This window comes from Tiliqua scincoides, chromosome 3 (genome assembly GCF_035046505.1).
Source record: "Tiliqua scincoides isolate rTilSci1 chromosome 3, rTilSci1.hap2, whole genome shotgun sequence".
Taxonomy (NCBI): domain Eukaryota; kingdom Metazoa; phylum Chordata; class Lepidosauria; order Squamata; family Scincidae; genus Tiliqua; species Tiliqua scincoides.
The window spans coordinates 5,470,108-5,488,499 of NC_089823.1; the positions used below are offsets into that span (position 1 = coordinate 5,470,108).

Here is an 18,392-nt window from a genome sequence, read left to right on the forward strand (position 1 = left end):
GCAAGATATAAATCATGAGAGTTCATTTCAGTATCTACCAAGTTGCTTTACCCAACTGTAGCAGGATATGGATTACAAAAGGATACAATTACAATTAATAGCAGAAAACTCATTCAGGCTAGACAATAAATATGCCCTTTAAAACACACAATATGTTTTGTTACCTATTTCATTAAACTGTTGGGAAAACAAGTGACATTTTCTACAATTAGAAAAAGAACTACCAAGTGGGCTACAGTATAGTGGATAAGAACAATGCCTTCCTCATTTCTTTCAACATAACTTTGCAGGAGCAAGATAGAAATCTGTACCTCAACAGTGCCCCCCCCATCAGTGGAGTAGGTAAAGGGGGTGCAAAGTACTAAGTTCTGCAGGGGGCCTCACCGCAGCGTGCAAGCAGCCCCTTCCCCTCAGAGCCATTCTGGGCAGGGGACGCAAAATAGAAGTGAATGGGAAAACTCAGTGAAATATTTACCCTCTCAGTTTTAATGACACCGCATAAGATCAGAGTTACAGCAAAGAATTTTGAAAAAAAGGACTGTTCCAAAATCTTGTTCAGGCATAAATATCTATGTCTTTGCAGGCAATATCCCTGGACACAGCTACACTGCCAAATCAGGCATTCGACAGTCTTCTCCAGCACGGCTTTCTATCACTGATCGATTTATTTAGAAGCTGGGCATCATGGAAGGCTCCACCTCTGAAGGTCAAGAGTTCTGAATTCAGCTCTTAATCCCTCCAGGCTGATGAACTGTTCAGAGACGATTTGGTTATCCTTTTGCAGCCAGGAAGCATGACAGTTACATACACTTGCAAGCTAATTAACATATTGTAACTGGTACATTCAGACTAGACAGCACACCTTTTGTGAATGCTGCATTGTAGCGGCAAAAACCACCACTCACTATCCGTTTAAGCCAACTTCTTAAATACTGCTGACAGCAGGGGTTGGCAACCTATAGCTGTGGGCCAGATCTAGCTCACCATCCAAAGTCATTCAGGCTGTGCAGAGTGCGGCTTTGGAGGCAAGGCCTCCTGTCAGACAGAGCATGGCGCAACTATGCCCTGTACGGCACGTGGCGAATTGAGCAGGAGACTGCCTTGCAAGCTGAGCTCCATGCAGCTGCTTCTGGAGCTTGGCAACACAGAAGTTCAGCAATGAGACGGTGATGTCATCACCAAATTTCCTGCTCCTTTGCCCAAAAAAGTTGCCAACCCCTGACTTACAGGGACAGATTTATCATCTTCTGTGTAGCTGCTAACTGTGAGCATTTCCTAAGCAGCAGGCGGGGCCTGATACAGCATCCGTTACAACAGCTCTCTGCCCAACAAACATTTCTGTGGTGAAACAGTTTTCCTGCTGAAATACTGCAATGAGGAAGAACATTTTCTTAATGAAAAAATACTACTCTGCCCCACTTTACATTGCTCAGTTCAGTTACAGTAGAGACTCGCGGCGGCTAGCTTGCTGTCCTCAGTTCTGATCTTGCCTCCCTCAGAAACCACTGGATGACCTTATGCATTTCCCCACCACACCCACAATAAGGGAATCAGAGCACTGACCTGGATTACAATAAGGTATACAGGTGGAGCCTATTTATACTCGTGAGTTCTGTTCCGTGACTCAGCACATTGTGCTAAATTCCATAGAGTTAAGCAAATATGCTGTAGCCTGACACTTAGGGCTGGAAGGAAACTAAGGCAGTGGCTCTCAATCCCCTCCCCTCCGCTCCACTCTTTCGCCTTCCCTGCTCTGTACTCAGCCCTCCCCATTGCCAGCTGTCCCCGCTTCTTCCACAGGTGGGATGCTGAGCTTTTAAGAGTCCAGTCCTATGCGTTTCTACTCAGAAGTAAGCCCCACTGTAGTCAATTGTAGTCAATGGGGCTTACTCCCAGGAAAGTGTGGAGAGCATTTTAGCCTAAATCTCATGCTTTGCTTGCTGGGAAGACCTGCTTGCTGGGCTGTTTTGTTTTGTGTAGGCTGGAGCAGGAGAGCATGCACCATCTCAGTGGGGGGGGGGGAGGGAAATTCGGGAAACACTCCCTGGGTTTTTTAAAGCAATCCCCTCTGTTGCTACTGCCCCTGCCCCTTCGTGTGTGAGTAAGAGAGAGAGCGCTCCACCTTGCTGCACATGCTTTGGCTGCAGAGGTTTTCTGCGACCCCCTTCCCCTCTTCAGCCTCTGTGGTGGCTCAGGGGCTCCAAGAGTGTTACTGTTCCTTCGAAAGGGGAACCTCTTCCATGGCTCCAGGGCTATTCCCTGCCTGTACGAGGTGGAGCCTTTCCCTGTTTGAGGTGTTTTGGGCTGCCTGGAAATGGAGATGCCAGCGAAGGGCAAAGGAGACAAAGGTGTGTTTGTTGAGACAAACCAGAAGATTAAAAAAATCCATGGATAAATAGGTTGCACCTGTATATACACAATACTTTGAATATTCAAATTTCTATTTAAAAAGGTAAATAGCCACAGTCACAGCTTGAGGAGAGCCAGAGAGAACATACCTCTTTTTGACCCTAAACTCTGTATTTCCCCCACACTGTGAGACTGGGTAAACTCTATGGTTTTCTGCATCTGAGTTCAAGGTTTTTCTCTTTGGTCACAATGCACTAGGAAATTCATTTGAAGTGCAACTTTCTACAGCTAAAGTGTGTGCCCATACACTCTTATTCCAAGTAAAACATCCAGGTATCCCCCTCCCCTCAAAAAGACCTATAAAAATTAGGACACGCTAAATCCCAAACATTTGAAGATCCTGCCCTTGATAAGCACCGTTCAAAAACATAATCAAGAAAGTGGTAGAAGGACCCACTGAGTTCACATTTGCAGTGTTTTAAAATACAGCTAGATTTCCTGACAATACAGAGTCAAAAAAAAGCCATCCCACAAAGCTGTTCTGTTGAAAATGCTCCAAAATAACAGGAAAAACACTCTGTCGACTTCTGGCCTTGAGCGAATCCTGAAATAAGCTTCTACAGACCCACATCCCATCCACCCACCCTATCCCATGAATAAACTACTACTTTGCTGAAATGATATAAAGCGTCAAGGCTTCGGTAAATACATCATATCTAAACTGAAGCATCCGATTAATGGAATCCCATATGAAGCAGGAAGACTGAGCCAATTTCCAAATAACTTGTTCCTCCTTTAAAGTGATGCAATTTGACCAAGAGGGTTCTCAGGCTCAAAATATTAAAAACAGAAGATCTTTAAAAAGCTTACTTCACCTGAGAAATATTTAGTGAAGTCAATGGGACTAGGCTGGCTCTTTTGGGGGGGGGGGGATATTCTCCTGGCAAAGAAGCAATTTCTTACTACAGTACAGAATTTCTTGCGCTCCAACAAAGAGCAAGAAATATCCCTTAGATGTGTGCTCTCATTCTAAATGTTAACTACAGAAAACCTGCAGTCATCTTTGAGAGCCACCACAATCACAATGACAGAAAGGGACATCTTTTGACACAGTCCGTGTCTATTAACTGCCAGGTTCACTGCTCCCACTGATCATTTTTGCTGACCTTAGGCAAGCACTCCCCAAATCACACCCTCATTTCATTTCACAGCCCCACCATGTTACTGGGCTAATCCCGACCTGTTCAGCATCACAGGACAGCTTCAATATTTGAAAAGGCTGTAATGAGTCTCCACAGGCCTCTCAGGTCAGTCAGATGTTAACTGTTAAAGTAAAGCTAAAAAGATCTAGGTGCTATAACCAGAAAAATTCCCTCAAACACACAAGGTTGCTCTTCCGGGTTTCTCAAGTCTAAACATCTTTATTGCTAAGTTCTGTGATTTATGAACTTCTCTTTGTATTCAGAGAGATCAAACTCACATGCACCCATAGATTGGCAACTGGCTTCACATATATGCACGTAAGAGTCACCTGCCTTCATTCCAAACTATTTTTTAAGCTTAAGGAATTGATTGATTTTTAACTGCCCCCACCTGTTTCTAATCCGACATGAAGCATGTGGTTTAAATTCAGATTTTTCTCTAATCAGACCTTTTGCTTGCATTTCAAACTGAATTGAAGGAACCCAAGCGAGGAGCTGCAAATCCTCCCCCCCCCAACCCAGAAATAGGGGGGAGGAATGCTGTTGGATAAAGATGGCTGAAAATGTAATGTTTCCAGTCACATCTTGGAAAGAAAGCTTCCCATCGGCTGAAGTTCTGCACACTCAAAAGGAGGATCAAATTCCAATTCACAGAGAGTGCTGCCAGGTGAAAATGGTTAGAGCAAGCTTTTCTGGGGTGCCTCCTCAACCCGAGGGATTTGGTATTGCTTGCAGTCTAGTGCTGCAATAATGCCCTTCCCTCACTACTTGTGGGCACTTCCAACACACACACACACACCCCAACTTCTGTACTAGTTCAGCAGTCTAAAAAGCTGCTGAGAGGGACATCCCCTTGCAAAGTTTTTGTCCTTTGTTCAAAACATTATTGCCAGATGCTGCAATAACCCAGTGGGTTAATGCTCCATAAAGCAGACAGCAAGGGAGAAGACTGGACAACAGATCTAGAAGCAAAGAAATCGAGGCTCTAGTACTTAGAGGTTTTTAAAGATTTTTACCCCAATGGGATTCTTAGTAGGGTGAGCCTCTACCACTGGGTTCTGCCTTTGTTTCCTACCCAGTGGAAGGTTCAAAAACTGGCTGGACGGCTGCTGACCTGCAACTAGACTGGAGTTCAGTCACAGGACTGATGAAGACCGTTGGAAGTGTGGAGCCTTTCCTTTGTCTTACAAAAGTTGTTTTCACCCAACACAGGAGTCCAGGGAGGTGATATGATCAAAAAACAACAGATGTGCAGGAATCAGAGCTGGAAAGCTTTGTTTCGGAAAACCCATTTATAATTAAGGAGCAAACAGGTCTCCTTACAATGGTCTCCATGTACAAATGCTTTTATGCAAATGCCCGAAGTCTCTGAGCAAAGATGGGAGAACTGGAATGTCTGGTGACAAAAGAAAACATTGACATAGTGGGCATAACCTGGTGGAATGCAGAAAATCAGTGGGATACCGCAATCCCGGACTATAAACTCTTCAGGAGGGACAGGGAGGGGCGTGTAGGTGGTGGGGTGGCTGTTTACAAAGTAGAGATACTTTTACAAAGTAAAGAGAGAGGGCAGCAAAGTAGAGATTGAAGGCGGGTCCGACTCCACCACAGAATCTCTGTGGGTTAAATTACCAGGCCTCAGGAGTGATGTAATACTGGGGGCGTACTATCGTCCTCCAGAAATTAGAAGGGGACCTTGAAATGAGGAAACAGATCAGGGAGGTGACAAGGAGGGACAGGGTTGTAATCATGGGGGACTTCAATTATATAGACTGGGTCAATTTGTGTTCTGGTCACGAAAAGGAGACCGGATTCCTTGACATGTTAAATGACCGTGCCTTAGAGCAGCTAGTCATGGAGCCCACCAGAGGACAGGTGACTCTGGATTTAATATTGTGCGGTACTCAGGACCTAGTTAGAGATGTCAATGTTACAGAGCCATTGGGGAACAGTGATCATGCTGCGATCCATTTCGACATGCACGTTGGGGGAAGAATACCAGGCAAATCTCTCACAAAAACCCTTGACTTCCGACGAGTGGACTTCCCTCAAATGAGGAAGCTGGTTAGAAGGAGGTTGAAAGGGAAGGTAAAAAGAGTCCAATCTCTCCAGAATGCATGGGGGCTGCTTAAAACAACAGTAATAGAGGCCCAGCAGAAGTGTATACCACAAAGGAAGAAGGGCTCGACTAAGTCCAGGAGGGTGCCCGCATGGCTAACCAGCCAAGTTAGAGAGGTTGTAAAGGGCAAGGAAGCTTCCTTCCATAAATGGAAGTCTTGCCCTAATGAAGAGAATAAAAAGAACATAAACTGTGGCAAAAGAAATGTAAGAAGGTGTAAGGAGGCCAAGCCAGACTATGAGGAACGCATGGCCTGCAACATTAAGGGGAATAATAAAAGCTTCTTCAAATATGTTAGAAGCAGGAAACCCGCCAGAGAAGCGGTTGGCCCTCTGGATGGTGAGGGAGGGAAAGGGGAGATAAAAGGAGACTTAGAGATGGCAGAAAAATTGAATGAGTTATTTGCATCTGTTTTCACGGCAGAAGACCTTGGGCCCTTGAATCTGTGATTTCCTGCCAGCAGAGCTATAAAATAGCAATGTTACTGGCCTGACCCTTTGCTCTTCAGGCAGGCACATAGCATCAAGTGTATATGTTTAAAAGTGTCTCCTGCATACCTTGAATGAAAGGGAACTTGCCCATCTCTTGAGGTTCCCAATGTTTGAATTATCCACCTCCAAGGACTATCCTGTCACAGAAATTCATCATCCAAATCTCTCTAGACCAGTGTTTCTCAAACTGTGGGTCCAGACCCACTAGGCGGGTCACGAGCCAGTTTCAGGTGGGTCCCCATTCATTTTAATTTTTTTTTTAAATATATTAAACTTGATGCTACATGGTATATGACTGCATTTGGGGAAATGTTACAGACCTGTACTTTGAACAGACTACTAAGTATATTCTTTTAACAATGATAGTCAATGGGGCTTAATCTTGGGTAGGATTGCAGCCTAGGATTGTTAAAAATTTTCCTGCTTGATGATGTCACTTCCGGTCATGACACCACTTCCAGTGGGTCCCGACAGATTCTCATTCTGTCCCGGTGGGTCCTGGTGCTAAATGTGAGAGAACCACTGCTGTAGACACTAAGCCATAGGGGATTTGAATGTCAAGATTTTTCATCAATCATCTTGGAGACTAGATGTAAAGACTCTTTTATACTGACAGTTCACGGTGAGGGCCAAGAGTTGAGGCCCACTAGCCTCACAATTGTTGCCCCATGGTCAGCATGTCCAAGAGACAACGCTCTCTCTATATGGCCAGTCAATTAGTTATAGGCCCCTGATAACTTCATGCAATCTACAATTAATCTTCTAAGTTGAATGGCTACTACCAAAGAAAACATGACACTGTATATATTACAACTGCTCTGCATCAGAAGTTATGGGATTCTTAAGTGCAGTATTAGTTAAGGCTCCTGCAATAAAGGAAGCCATCCCTGAGCTCTAAGAAAAGCCAGGCACCTAAAGGATACTTACTTGCACGTACCTGAATTATACCAATTCTAAAGTGGTCAAATTCTGAGGCTTTAGCGAATTGATCTTAACCCATCAATTTCATCTTGACCCATGAAACATGGGAAAACACTGGCTCATTTCACATCTACAAGAGACCGGATATAGCTGAAATGCCTAATCCCTAGAAGGTCAGGAGGGTTAAAGCTACTTAAGTACCAAATTTGGACTCACTTGAAAATTGCTATAATTCCTGATTAGTGGCACTGATACTGTGAGTGATTGCTTAGATTATGGAAGAATTCTACAAACTAGGGTTAAGTAGGCCAAAGACAATTTATTTCTGGTTTGATGCATTATATTTGCCCTGGAGCAGAGGCATTCTGTTTTATGCCCAAGAGATTTCCAAACTACTGAAAATATACTTCCATTACTATGGCTGAATTAAAGTATAAGATTTTACCGTTTCTGAAATTAAACAAAAGTCTTGGATTTCTACAACATGCATTGACATCACATTGTATTGTATTGGCAACCTTCAGTCTCGAAAGACTATGGTATCGCGCTCTGAATGGTGGTTCTGGCACAGCGTCTAGTGTGGCTGAAAAGGCCAATCCGGGAGTGACAATCCCTTCCACACCGGGAGCAAGTGCAGTCTGTCCCTGGTCTGTCACCCTGGCTATGGGCCTTCCTTCTTTGCCTCTTAGCCTCAGACTGTTGGCAAAGTGTCTCTTCAAGCTGGGAAAGGCCATGCTGCACAGCCTGCCTCCAAGCGGGCCGCTCAGAGGCCAGGGTTTCCCACTTGTTGAGGTCCATCCCTAAGGCCTTCAGATCCCTCTTGCAGATGTCCTTGTATCGCAGCTGTGGTCTGCCTGTAGGGCGCTTTCCTTGCACGAGTTCTCCATAGAGGAGATCCTTTGGGATCCGGCCATCATCCATTCTCACGACATGACCAAGCCAACGCAGGCGTCTCTGTTTCAGCAGTGGATACACGCTAGGGATTCCAGCACGTTCCAGGACTGTGTTGTTTGGAACTTTGTCCTGCCAGGTGATGCCGAGGATGCGTCGGAGGCAGCGCATGTGGAAAGCGCTCAGTTTCCTCTCCTGTTGTGAGTGAAGAGTCCATGACTCGCTGCAGTACAGAAGTGTACTCAGGACGCAAGCTCTGTAGACCTGGATCTTGGTATGTTCCGTCAGCTTCTTGTTGGACCAGACTCTCTTTGTGAGTCTGGAAAACGTGGTAGCTGCTTTACCGATGCGCTTGTTTAGCTCGGTATCGAGAGAATGAGTGTCGGAGATCGTTGAGCCAAGGTACACAAAGTCATGGACAACCTCCAGTTCATGCTCAGAGATTGTAATGCAGGGAGGTGAGTCCACATCCTGAACCATGACCTGTGTTTTCTTCAGGCTGATTGTCAGTCCAAAATCTTGGCAGGCCTTGCTAAAACGATCCATGAGCTGCTGGAGATCTTTGGCAGAGTGGGTAGTGACAGCTGCATCGTCGGCAAAGAGGAAGTCACGCAGACATCACATACTTATTATAAAACTCACTCTGTTCGCCCCAACATAAAAAACTTCATGTTGGAACATGCTAGTGTACAGAGATCAGAGACACATGTTAAAATATGTCACTGGACTTCAACTAGCTCTGGAAAAAAAAGACATAAAACACAGAACATTCAATGACACTGTTGGGCAGCACCTTCTATTCAGACCAAATCCAGACAAATAGCATACAAAGGTTTGTGACTCCATATGAAAGGTGTGTTAAGTCTACTGGAATGGGGGGGGGGGGAACAGAAGAGTTACGTTTCTTTGGACAGTGCCAAATTATGTTCCAATTCTTTAAAATGTGATATTTGTTCGTGAAAATACAGCCAATACAAGAGAAATTGAAAAGACACACACACAAATGATGACTGACTGACCACCTCAGCAATATAGTATACAGTACATATTCCATAGTTCAAGGTTACTTTCACACAACCACGCTTCTCTGTAGAACAGGAACCTGGATGCTACATGTTTGGGGCAGAAGAGGTTCTCAAGACCTTCTTTGGATGCTCAGGCTGCCCCATCCCGCCACTTCTTTAAGATCCTTAGCCCTTCCCTCAAGTAGATGAAGTCAGCACAGCCCATAGTGCACTGTCACCACCCAACTATCTGTTGGAAACCCCTACCAAGTCACACTGATGGCAGAGACAGAGAATTGTGTTAATAGCTGTTATTTCAGACTTGTCTTTTCCCCCACTCCTTGTCAATCCTATAGGACAAATGCATACTATGCAATATAACCTTGTCTAACTAAAGATAAGAATTTCCTAATGGAAAGACAAAGAGACCAGCGGGAGGGTGTTGGACAGGTTGGGTACTAGTTGAGGGCCTACCTAGCTAGGCTGATCCCATAACTCTCAGTTCTGACAACAGTAGTAGCAACCAATACACATCATGGGGTAGTGAGGGGACCCACAGAAGCCCACTGCAGAACTTCACCCCAGTCTCCCCCCCCCCAGCAACCTAATATCAGTCTTACTGAGAGAGATCAAATCACTTAAGTAGAGACTGACCTCAGAATCTTACATGTCATACCACTAAGTTAGACCTCCACTGTACTGCCACACAGGCATGTAATCACCCACTGCAAGTACATAAAGGCCTAATCTCTTAAGGTTTTTTGTACACATCAATTGTTCAACTGGTACATGTATGCAGAGAACACTGCATAAGCTAATTGTACACTAGCCGAGGTCAGATTTTAGCTGCAAAAAAAATATATCCCAATCAGCTAGCAGTAGGGGTATGTTCTTAAGTAAATATTCTAAATTTTAATAAGAAGCTGTTAAAATAAAATATAGCAGAAATATATATATATATTTAAAGCATTTGAAGAAAATTGCTTTTTTTTCCTCCTGAGGCAAATATAGGTCTATAAACACAGAGAGACTGAGAAAGTTTAAGAAGGAAATTAGCCTTGTAATATTAAATCAACAGACATGCAATATAAAAATGGAAGTCAGGCTTGCTGTTAACTTTATCATGAATTACCCATTAAGGTATCTTAAAACTTCTGCATATGAACTGAGTGGCTTGCACAGCAATCAGTAGCGGTCGGTAATTCATTCCATATTTCATCTCTAGCTACAGCGGAGTTTTGCAAGTGACAGATCTCCACTGCAGCCTCGCGCTAGTTTTAATACCTAGTCCTGCTAGAATGCCAACACAGCAGTCAGCCCTCAGATATTTTGCTTTAAGCCCAATGTGCAGCAGGGCCACAACATCTGAACAGCAGCTACTCCAAACCAAGACGTGGGAGAGTCTGAGAATTCATTTTCCATGCTGGCCTAAGTACTGGTCAACTTTTCCCCATCAAACCTGGCCCACTCCATGCTACTTATTGACACAGGCTGTCCTGGTATCTATAGGGGTTCTGTTCTGGAACCTCTCCCCTCCACAGTTAACTGAAACTGCGGATACTGACGAATGCCCCCCCACGCTTTGGAGGCGAAGGGAGCAGAGGACTTCCCCGAGCCTCCCAATGTCTTATAAGGCATTAAAAACATCACTTCTGGTTTTACAAAAAGACAGGCGGTCGCGTTATTTTGCTTTCTCAGGTTCAGTCTCAGCCCAGCAGAGGCTGCAGACGGATGTTCGTGACCTCTTCTGGGCTCAGAGGATCCTCCGGTTGTGAGGGGAGCAGAACCCCCCCACCTCTAGAGGGGGCGCACAGTGGGAAGCATGCGGGGATGGGTCGCGGACTCAATCTGTGCATAAGTGAATCCACAGGTATGGGATCAGCAGATATGACCAACCCCTGCACTGAATCATGTAACGAAGGTGATAATAGGCTGAAAGAGCTTGTATATTCTCTAAAGGTCATTCTTCACTGGATTCCCTGTCATTTCATGCAGCAAAGACACTGTAGCATGAAGTAGGCCTTGATGTAAATGCAGGACTACTATCATTATAGCACAATACTCAGCTAATTACTCTAGGTTTAAAGCTTTAATATAAGAGGTTGCAATTTTTTCCAGGTAACTTTCTGATTTGGAAAAACAGCAAAACCAATGTGAAAACAACTAAACATACATTCAGTTTCCCTAAATTGCTCTGAGCTCTCAGGATCTGACACAGACAAAAGATTGAAGTGGTGTCTCCTTGCCATTGGATTTTCTCTTAGGAGGTTTAGTGAATGCAAACCGGGCAGGCTTCTGACAGGCAAGGGAGAGTAAGGAGAGTAGCAACTTGGAGGGGCTACAGTAGTGATTTTCAACCTTTTTCATCTCATGGCACACTGACAAGGCACTGAAATGGTCAAGGCACACCAACAGGTTTCTGACAATTGACAAGGCACACCTTGCTGCCACTGGGGGTTAACATCTCCCATTAGCCTTATTAATAAATGACCTTCCCCCGAATTCCTGTGACACACCTGTGGACCACTCGCGGCACACCAGTGTGCCATGGCACAGTGGTTGAAAATGGCTGGGCTACAGTATAGACCTCATGCTTTGCAATCAGAAGATTTCACATTCAAATCTTGACATCTCCCACTAACACACATCTCTGAGACCCTCAAAAAAGACCATCAGAACAGATGATACTGGGCAGGACCAATGATTCAGCATAAAGCAGCTATGAATGTTTAAACAAATGGGAAGTATGATATCACACACATACACTTTTTAGTTACCAAGGATGTTTGAATGAATTTGGGATATTTTTGGAGTGCTGGATCCAAAATTGGTATCCGTTTCGCCCTATATTATTTTTATGGCATAGCCACCTTATATGATGACTCAAGCAGCTTCCTCGTGAGGAAACTGATGCCATGGCTTCTTCACAAGGAAGTTGCTTGAATGAACATAGAAGGTGAACATGGCCTAACTTAAGGCAACAAAATGTATGTAGGCCTGTGTTATAGTTCTGTTATACAATTTCTGCATGCAGAAGGTTCCAGATTTGAGTTCAGGTGTCTCCAGATAGAAGGATTTTATGCAGCAGATATGAGAAAGACCTCTGTCTGAGACCTTAGGTAGCTACTTCCAATAAGAGCAGACAATACTGAATTAGGTGGACCAGCCTGACTCTATATAAGGAAGCTTTCTACATGTACGTTTCTCTCATATTCTATCTTGCCAACAGTTTACCTCTGAGAGGTTTGACTGTTTGTGAACATTCCATGATATCACAGAAAATACCTGAACCCTCAGATCCACACCGCAATCTGGCAAGTTGAAAATAGGATCTGAGGTATTTATACAATTTTCTATTGCCCCTGTTGACATGGTATGATTATTTGAAAAATATTGTAATTTAGGATTCTGTTCTTTGCTTGAATAAAAAGGCCATTTTGTACATAGTCGTTAGATTAATCACATGCGCATTCTGGCTTTCCTCCTAAGAAATTAAAAATCACAGAGATATCCTATTTTGTCTTCACAACTGCTCTGGAATTGCAACTCTGCTCTGTCCCATTGAAGGCCAATAGACTCAGGGTCCAAATTCTATGGGCTGGTGCAGCTGTGCCAATGGGTCATGTGCTGCATCCTGTGGTGGGCAGGCAGTCACAGAGACCTCTTCAAAGTAAGGAAACATTTGTTTAGGATAGGGCCCTCACTCTTCAAAACCAAGCAGCTTAGGCCAAGTAGTTCCGATCAGGTTGAATGAACCTTAAATATCTCCCTCCTAAGATCTTGATAATTTAAAGAAGTAGTATAATTATATTATGTATATACATAATATATGTAAGTAAATACAGCCTGATGAAGTCAAGTCAATCAGATTGGAGGGTACCAGGATGCAAGTCTCTTGTTATCTGGTGTGCTCCATGGGGCTTTTGGTGGGCCGCTGTGAGATACAGGAAGCTGGACTAGATGGGCCTATGGCCTGATCCAGTGGGGCTGTTCTTATGTTCTTAGATCTGGGCCCAACAGTTCATGGCAGAGAGCACAAAGCAAGACTGCAATCGCAAGACTGGAGAGAACTTATGAAGGTCTTTGCATAGCAAATGTAATATAAGTTTTGCTCTGAGAAGTGACAACCCTGCATGCAAACACACGAAAGAGTTAAAATATACCCACTTACTCTCTCTCTTTCTCAGTCAGTTTGTCATTTATGTTATCTTTGATTGCAGATCTGGAGCCCTTGTGAATTATTGGATACCTGAGTGGCACTTGTAGGAAGAAGGAAATCATGGAGACCAAGTGAGCTGTGTAGCCCAGAGCAACAGCAATGCTTCCATCATCCTTGGCTGTAAAAGAGAGCAAGGGCAGAGTTCAGAAGCACATCACAGCACTGGTATAACTCTTTGTTCACAGGTTTCGCTATCACATACACACAGCCTTTTTCATTCAGTTGACACAAGGGAGCAGTAAAACAGGATTGTAAAACAATACTAATTTATGAATAATTTAATAAGTATCTACATGGAGGTTTACGAACTAGCCCTCCTCTCAGGTCCAGTTCATGAAACATGCCCAAAGAGCTTCATCACTTTACAGATCTACCATGCACCCTTACTGTTGAAGCATGGAACTTAAGTTAAAATGCCTCAGGGGCTTGATGGTCCACCAGTTGACCTCCCCTGTACAAAGAGACTCCTTGACAATTTAGGATGCTCTAGTAGCCGCAGTGGATGGATTAGGAGACACACTTATACACCCATCTCAACAATGGGCTGCACTCCCCCAACTCTCAGTTCCCCAACTGAAAAGCAGGAGTAACAAGGTTCAGCGACCAGACTGTTGCAAAACTAAGCAAGAGGAAAAAAAGTCAAGCTATTTGAAATGTTGAAGAGATTGATGTATAAATGAGACAAATCGGACATGCAAATTACACAGCTAACCAAGAACTCAAGTGTGTAAAGTTTACAACAGACATTAAAGTAACAAGCAGTGAAAAGTAAAAATCACTTCTAGAAGACCAGGAAGAGCAGCAGGGCCACAGGACTTGGATTCCGTCCTGTCCCCACACTTTTAGGTCATAACTGATTAACGGAGGTATGCATAGAAGCTGGGCAGTAAAGTTGACTAGTAACTTCAGTGAACTTGCCTGCAGAGATGGGGTAAAGAAAGATGAAATGAAGCTTCATTATGCGATGAAGCATAAAATAACCCATTATTTAAAAAAATAAAATAAAGTGAAAGTACGTCATGAAACCGTTAGGCAACACTTGTCTGAAAATTGTCTCATCAGAAACATCTGCATTTCTTCCAATAGACTGTGTTGTCTAGGTTACTTCACTGCACAGGATAGATACCAAAACAGCAGGAAAATACCCAATTACCTTGAAAGTCTTCTGAATTGGGCAACTTGACTCCACAAATAAAATAATCCTTTTGATCATTCTGTGGATTGAAAAGCAGAAAGTAAGGTTAGATTAGACTCATTTGAGAATGCAAACCTCAGTTGTAAACAACAGAATCAAAAATTTAAGATGTAATGAGAGCAGACAGGTCTTAAAATGTAAGTCATGAATGCTTAGTCGGAAAACTAGCCAAAGAAATCAAAAGTCACATTTCACTGTTACATTCTTGATTTGACAACAGACATCTTGCCAGCTTGCCTTCATTACTTCAATAGATGGCCCTGCAATTACACCCCACCCCCTTGCAGAAAGGATTCTTTAGAAAGGGCTAAAATGAATACTATCGTATTTCTTGGGGACATGGCCATTTACAAACTGACTGGTGAATGCGGAGGACTAACACGGCATGACTGATTATTACATCATGCCCTACTGAAAGCCGAAGTAGATCTTATTCAGAAAATTTCTGGGCTTCTTTTCTAATAAGTAAAGTTACACAAGGTGGCAGACACTAACACAGCAATAATAAAACCCAGAGAAAAAACACCCTTGGCCTGATCCATGGTCAACTCATTGGTCACCTAGCCCACTACTCTCTGCTCCAATTGAGCTCTCCAACACCTCAGGCAGAAGTCTTTCCCTGCGCTGGTACCCCAGATTTTTTAATGCTAAGTCTCTTCAGTTAAATTTCAGGCATTGTGTGAAACAACATCCTGATTACAGTAACATATGAATACAAGAAGCTGCCTTGTATTAAAAAAGACCACTGGTCTCCCTAAGCTGGTGTTGCCTACCAGTGTTTCTCAAACAGCGGGTTTGGACCCACTAGGTGGGTTGCAAACCAATTTCAGGTGGGTCCCCATTCATTTCAATACTTTATTTTTAATATATTAGACTTGAGGCTACTATGGTATGTGACGGCATTTGGGGAAATGTTACAGACCTGTATTTTTAACAAGCTACTATGTATATTCTTTTAACAATGATAGTAAATGGGACTTGCTCTTGGGTATGTGTGGGTAGGATTGCAGCCTAGAATGGTTAAAAATTTTCCTGCTTGATGATGCCATTTCCAGTCATGACATCACTTCCAGTGGGTCCCAACAGATTCTCATTCTAAAAAGTGGTCCCGGTGCTAAAAGTTTGAGAACCACTGGCCTATACTAACTGTCAGCAGCTCTCCCAATATCTTTTTTTTCTTCTTTTTTCAAATTTTTATACTGCCATGAAGATCAGGAAATGGTGTACATGGTTCCTCCTCACAAACAACCCTGTGAGGTAGATAAGGCTTGAGAGTGACTGGTCCAAGGTCACCCAGGAAGTTTCATGGCTAAGTGGGGTTTTGAACCTGGATCTTCCAGGTCCAACTCCCGAACCAGAACACTGACTTCACCATCCTAGCTCTGAGATACAGATTTCCCTTCACCCGCTACTCTTAATGGGAAATGTCTGCAGCTGAACCAGGGATTGCTGCATGAAAAGCATGCATTCCAAAATTGAGCCATTATTGTTTCTAAAGTTCCTGAAGCTTGTACAATTAATGAAACCAAAACTCACATCAATAGGGTAAATATAGGAAAGCTCTGAAAGTAACTGCCTGCATCTGATGGTCAGCTGTGCATTGGTTTTCAAGAACTGCTCTCTAGGGACAAAGACAAAAAATGAACAATCAATTACCCAACAATGACTGCCTGAATAAACTTGTCACTGTCCTTTATTCCCAGGAGTTCCCCTACCCTATGAAATCACCATTAACTTAAACCAAAGGTGACAACACTGCTAGAATATAATGCTCTATATGCATAGCTAAACATGAGAGAGGAGCAAGAATTAAAAGAAACTTAATTTAATCTTATCACTTCCCTTATAATGCACTAGAAGGATGAAGAGAGAAAGGTATTAGAAGTTTGTGCCAGCAATGTCCCACCGTGCCAAACCAAAGCCCCTTAACTTTCTCTGCCCACTTCCTCTGAGAAGGAAGCAGGCAGAAAGATTAGTTGAGGCTAGTTTGCTCACAGAGGGCTCCTGACAAAATGAGTTTGCAGCAGAGGTACCATCTGGGACCAGAGAGTCATCTTAGGTCACAAGGCCAGGGGAGAAGTCTAGGATGATGGTACCAACCACTGGACTTTTTTTCAAGCGGCCTTTACGGAACTGACTTACAGAAGGAACTATAGAAATGAATTAAAATAGTCAGGGGAAATCATTGGATCTGGGTCTGTGGTAGCAGGGAATACTGGGTTCTTCTACCAGTCATCTTCACTGAATGGGCTAGGCAGATAGCTTGTCAGCAAACCACTGCTGTAGGGAGGTGAGAGAGACCAATGGACCAATGGAGTAAAAGCAAATCTTCAGCCTTACCTATTCTCACCATCCACCAGGATTATCACTTTTTAATCCATATCTAGTCTTTTGACACCATAACTCAGTTACTACTGTCAACTGGAACCTTCCCTTAATCAGTTTGTATTCCCAAAAAGGAAAGAAAAAAGCTACCCTTTTATCTCTCTAACCACCCCACTGTGACTCTGACTGAACCACCCCAAAGGACCAAGAATCCCTTTTACCTCTTAGCAGTACATTCTTTTCTCAATTCCTGCAGCGGTTCTTTGTCCATTCGAAGCCTTTGATATTCTTCTTCAAACATATTTCCTACCAAAAAGATTTTAGGGAAATCATGTTTGTGATTCTTCTTGTTCCTTCAACATTAAATATTGGGAATCAACACTAAACTAGTATTTTCAGAGTATTTACTTAAGGAGGCAGTATTATGAATAATAGTTTAAGTACTTTTTTATTGTGCAAAATATTTTGAGAAGTTATCTCTGCAACTCCAAAGGAAAATTACATGCAGGACACAGATTTTTGCTAATACTTCTCTTCTTATTCTACCAATATGAGAGAAGAAGTTACATACTTCTCTCAGTTTCTTTGATGGAACTTCTAGGTTGGATAAGCATTTAGTAAGCAAGCACTTAAAATGGTAGCAGTCCTTTGCACAGCCATTTGGCTTGTTAGAATGCAAAGTTGCATTAAAGCTGGCAGAAAAACCTTGGTTAAGCAAATCTCAGTGTTTTATTTCTAAGCATAAGTGAAAGCTGTAAGTCACTCTAATTCAATGGAGCTTACTCTCAGGTAAGTATATCTAGGACTGCAATATCAGAAGAATATCGTAAGGAGTAAAAATGTGGGAACAGGTAGAGCTGCAATTCAGAAAGTATTACTATAACTGGAATACAGCAGATTTCCTTTCTTTCCTTATAAATGGAGACCTTTAATTCAAGAACTTCTGGGGTCATTCTGAGAATTCTAAAGAGGAACCTCACATGCAACAAATCTGTTTTCATCTGAATGAAAAATAACGCTCAAAGTATCGCTTTTTGCAAAGCTTTTAGGAAGAGAGTTTCAATATTCTACCATGGTCAAATCGCCTGTGAAAAATAAACTCTAACCAGTCAGACAACTTGTACCTTCCCATGCCCATTCCTGCTTGACTGGCTTGGGGGCCATTCATACTCACCTCTGTCAAACAGCATGCTTTCTTCCTTATGCAATAAGGCCACCTCTCGGTCCAGGGCTTTTTTCTGCCTCTCCAGTTCATTTCGAAGCACCAAAATCTTCAATTGTAAACATTCACTCTCTTTTTTCTACCAAAAAGAGTAGTAAAAACAACTGCTTATTAAAAGTGTTGCAGCCCCTTATGGTTGGTATAATTCAGTAAACTCAACAGGATGGTCTCAAAAGCCATAAATTAAGAGGTCCCAGCATAGTCATCACGCATTGAAAGGTCCCCATGTAAAACCGGAGTCAACCCAACTTGGGCAATAACATTAGCAGTACAGGCCCATGCAGTGTATTAGGCAGTGAGGCTAATTAGCTGTGTGCGATCATTATGCTGGCAAGTTCTCAATGCAAACCGTTGCCCAAAGGGTCATAGTGGGAACCTCAGTGAGATTTAATACACTTGGAATCCAATTCTATCCAGGTTTCCAGCACTGATGCAGCCCCAAGATAAGGGAACA

The 18,392-nt window shown here is 43.1% G+C and overlaps 1 protein-coding gene across 3 annotated transcripts in view; it reads right to left on the bottom strand.

Annotated features, from left to right (window-relative positions):
• The window catches only part of UVRAG (UV radiation resistance associated), a 95,986-nt gene that overhangs the window by 21,404 nt on the left and 56,190 nt on the right, over positions 1-18,392 (bottom strand). For all 3 annotated transcript variants that reach the window (XM_066620237.1, XM_066620239.1, XM_066620240.1), the window contains exons 8-12: positions 17,891-18,017; positions 16,938-17,022; positions 15,928-16,012; positions 14,350-14,410; positions 13,149-13,314 (exon numbers count right to left, since the gene is read on the bottom strand). In XM_066620237.1, coding sequence (XP_066476334.1) covers positions 13,149-13,314; positions 14,350-14,410; positions 15,928-16,012; positions 16,938-17,022; positions 17,891-18,017 — 524 coding nt within the window. The remainder of the gene's footprint in view (positions 1-13,148; positions 13,315-14,349; positions 14,411-15,927; positions 16,013-16,937; positions 17,023-17,890; positions 18,018-18,392) is intronic.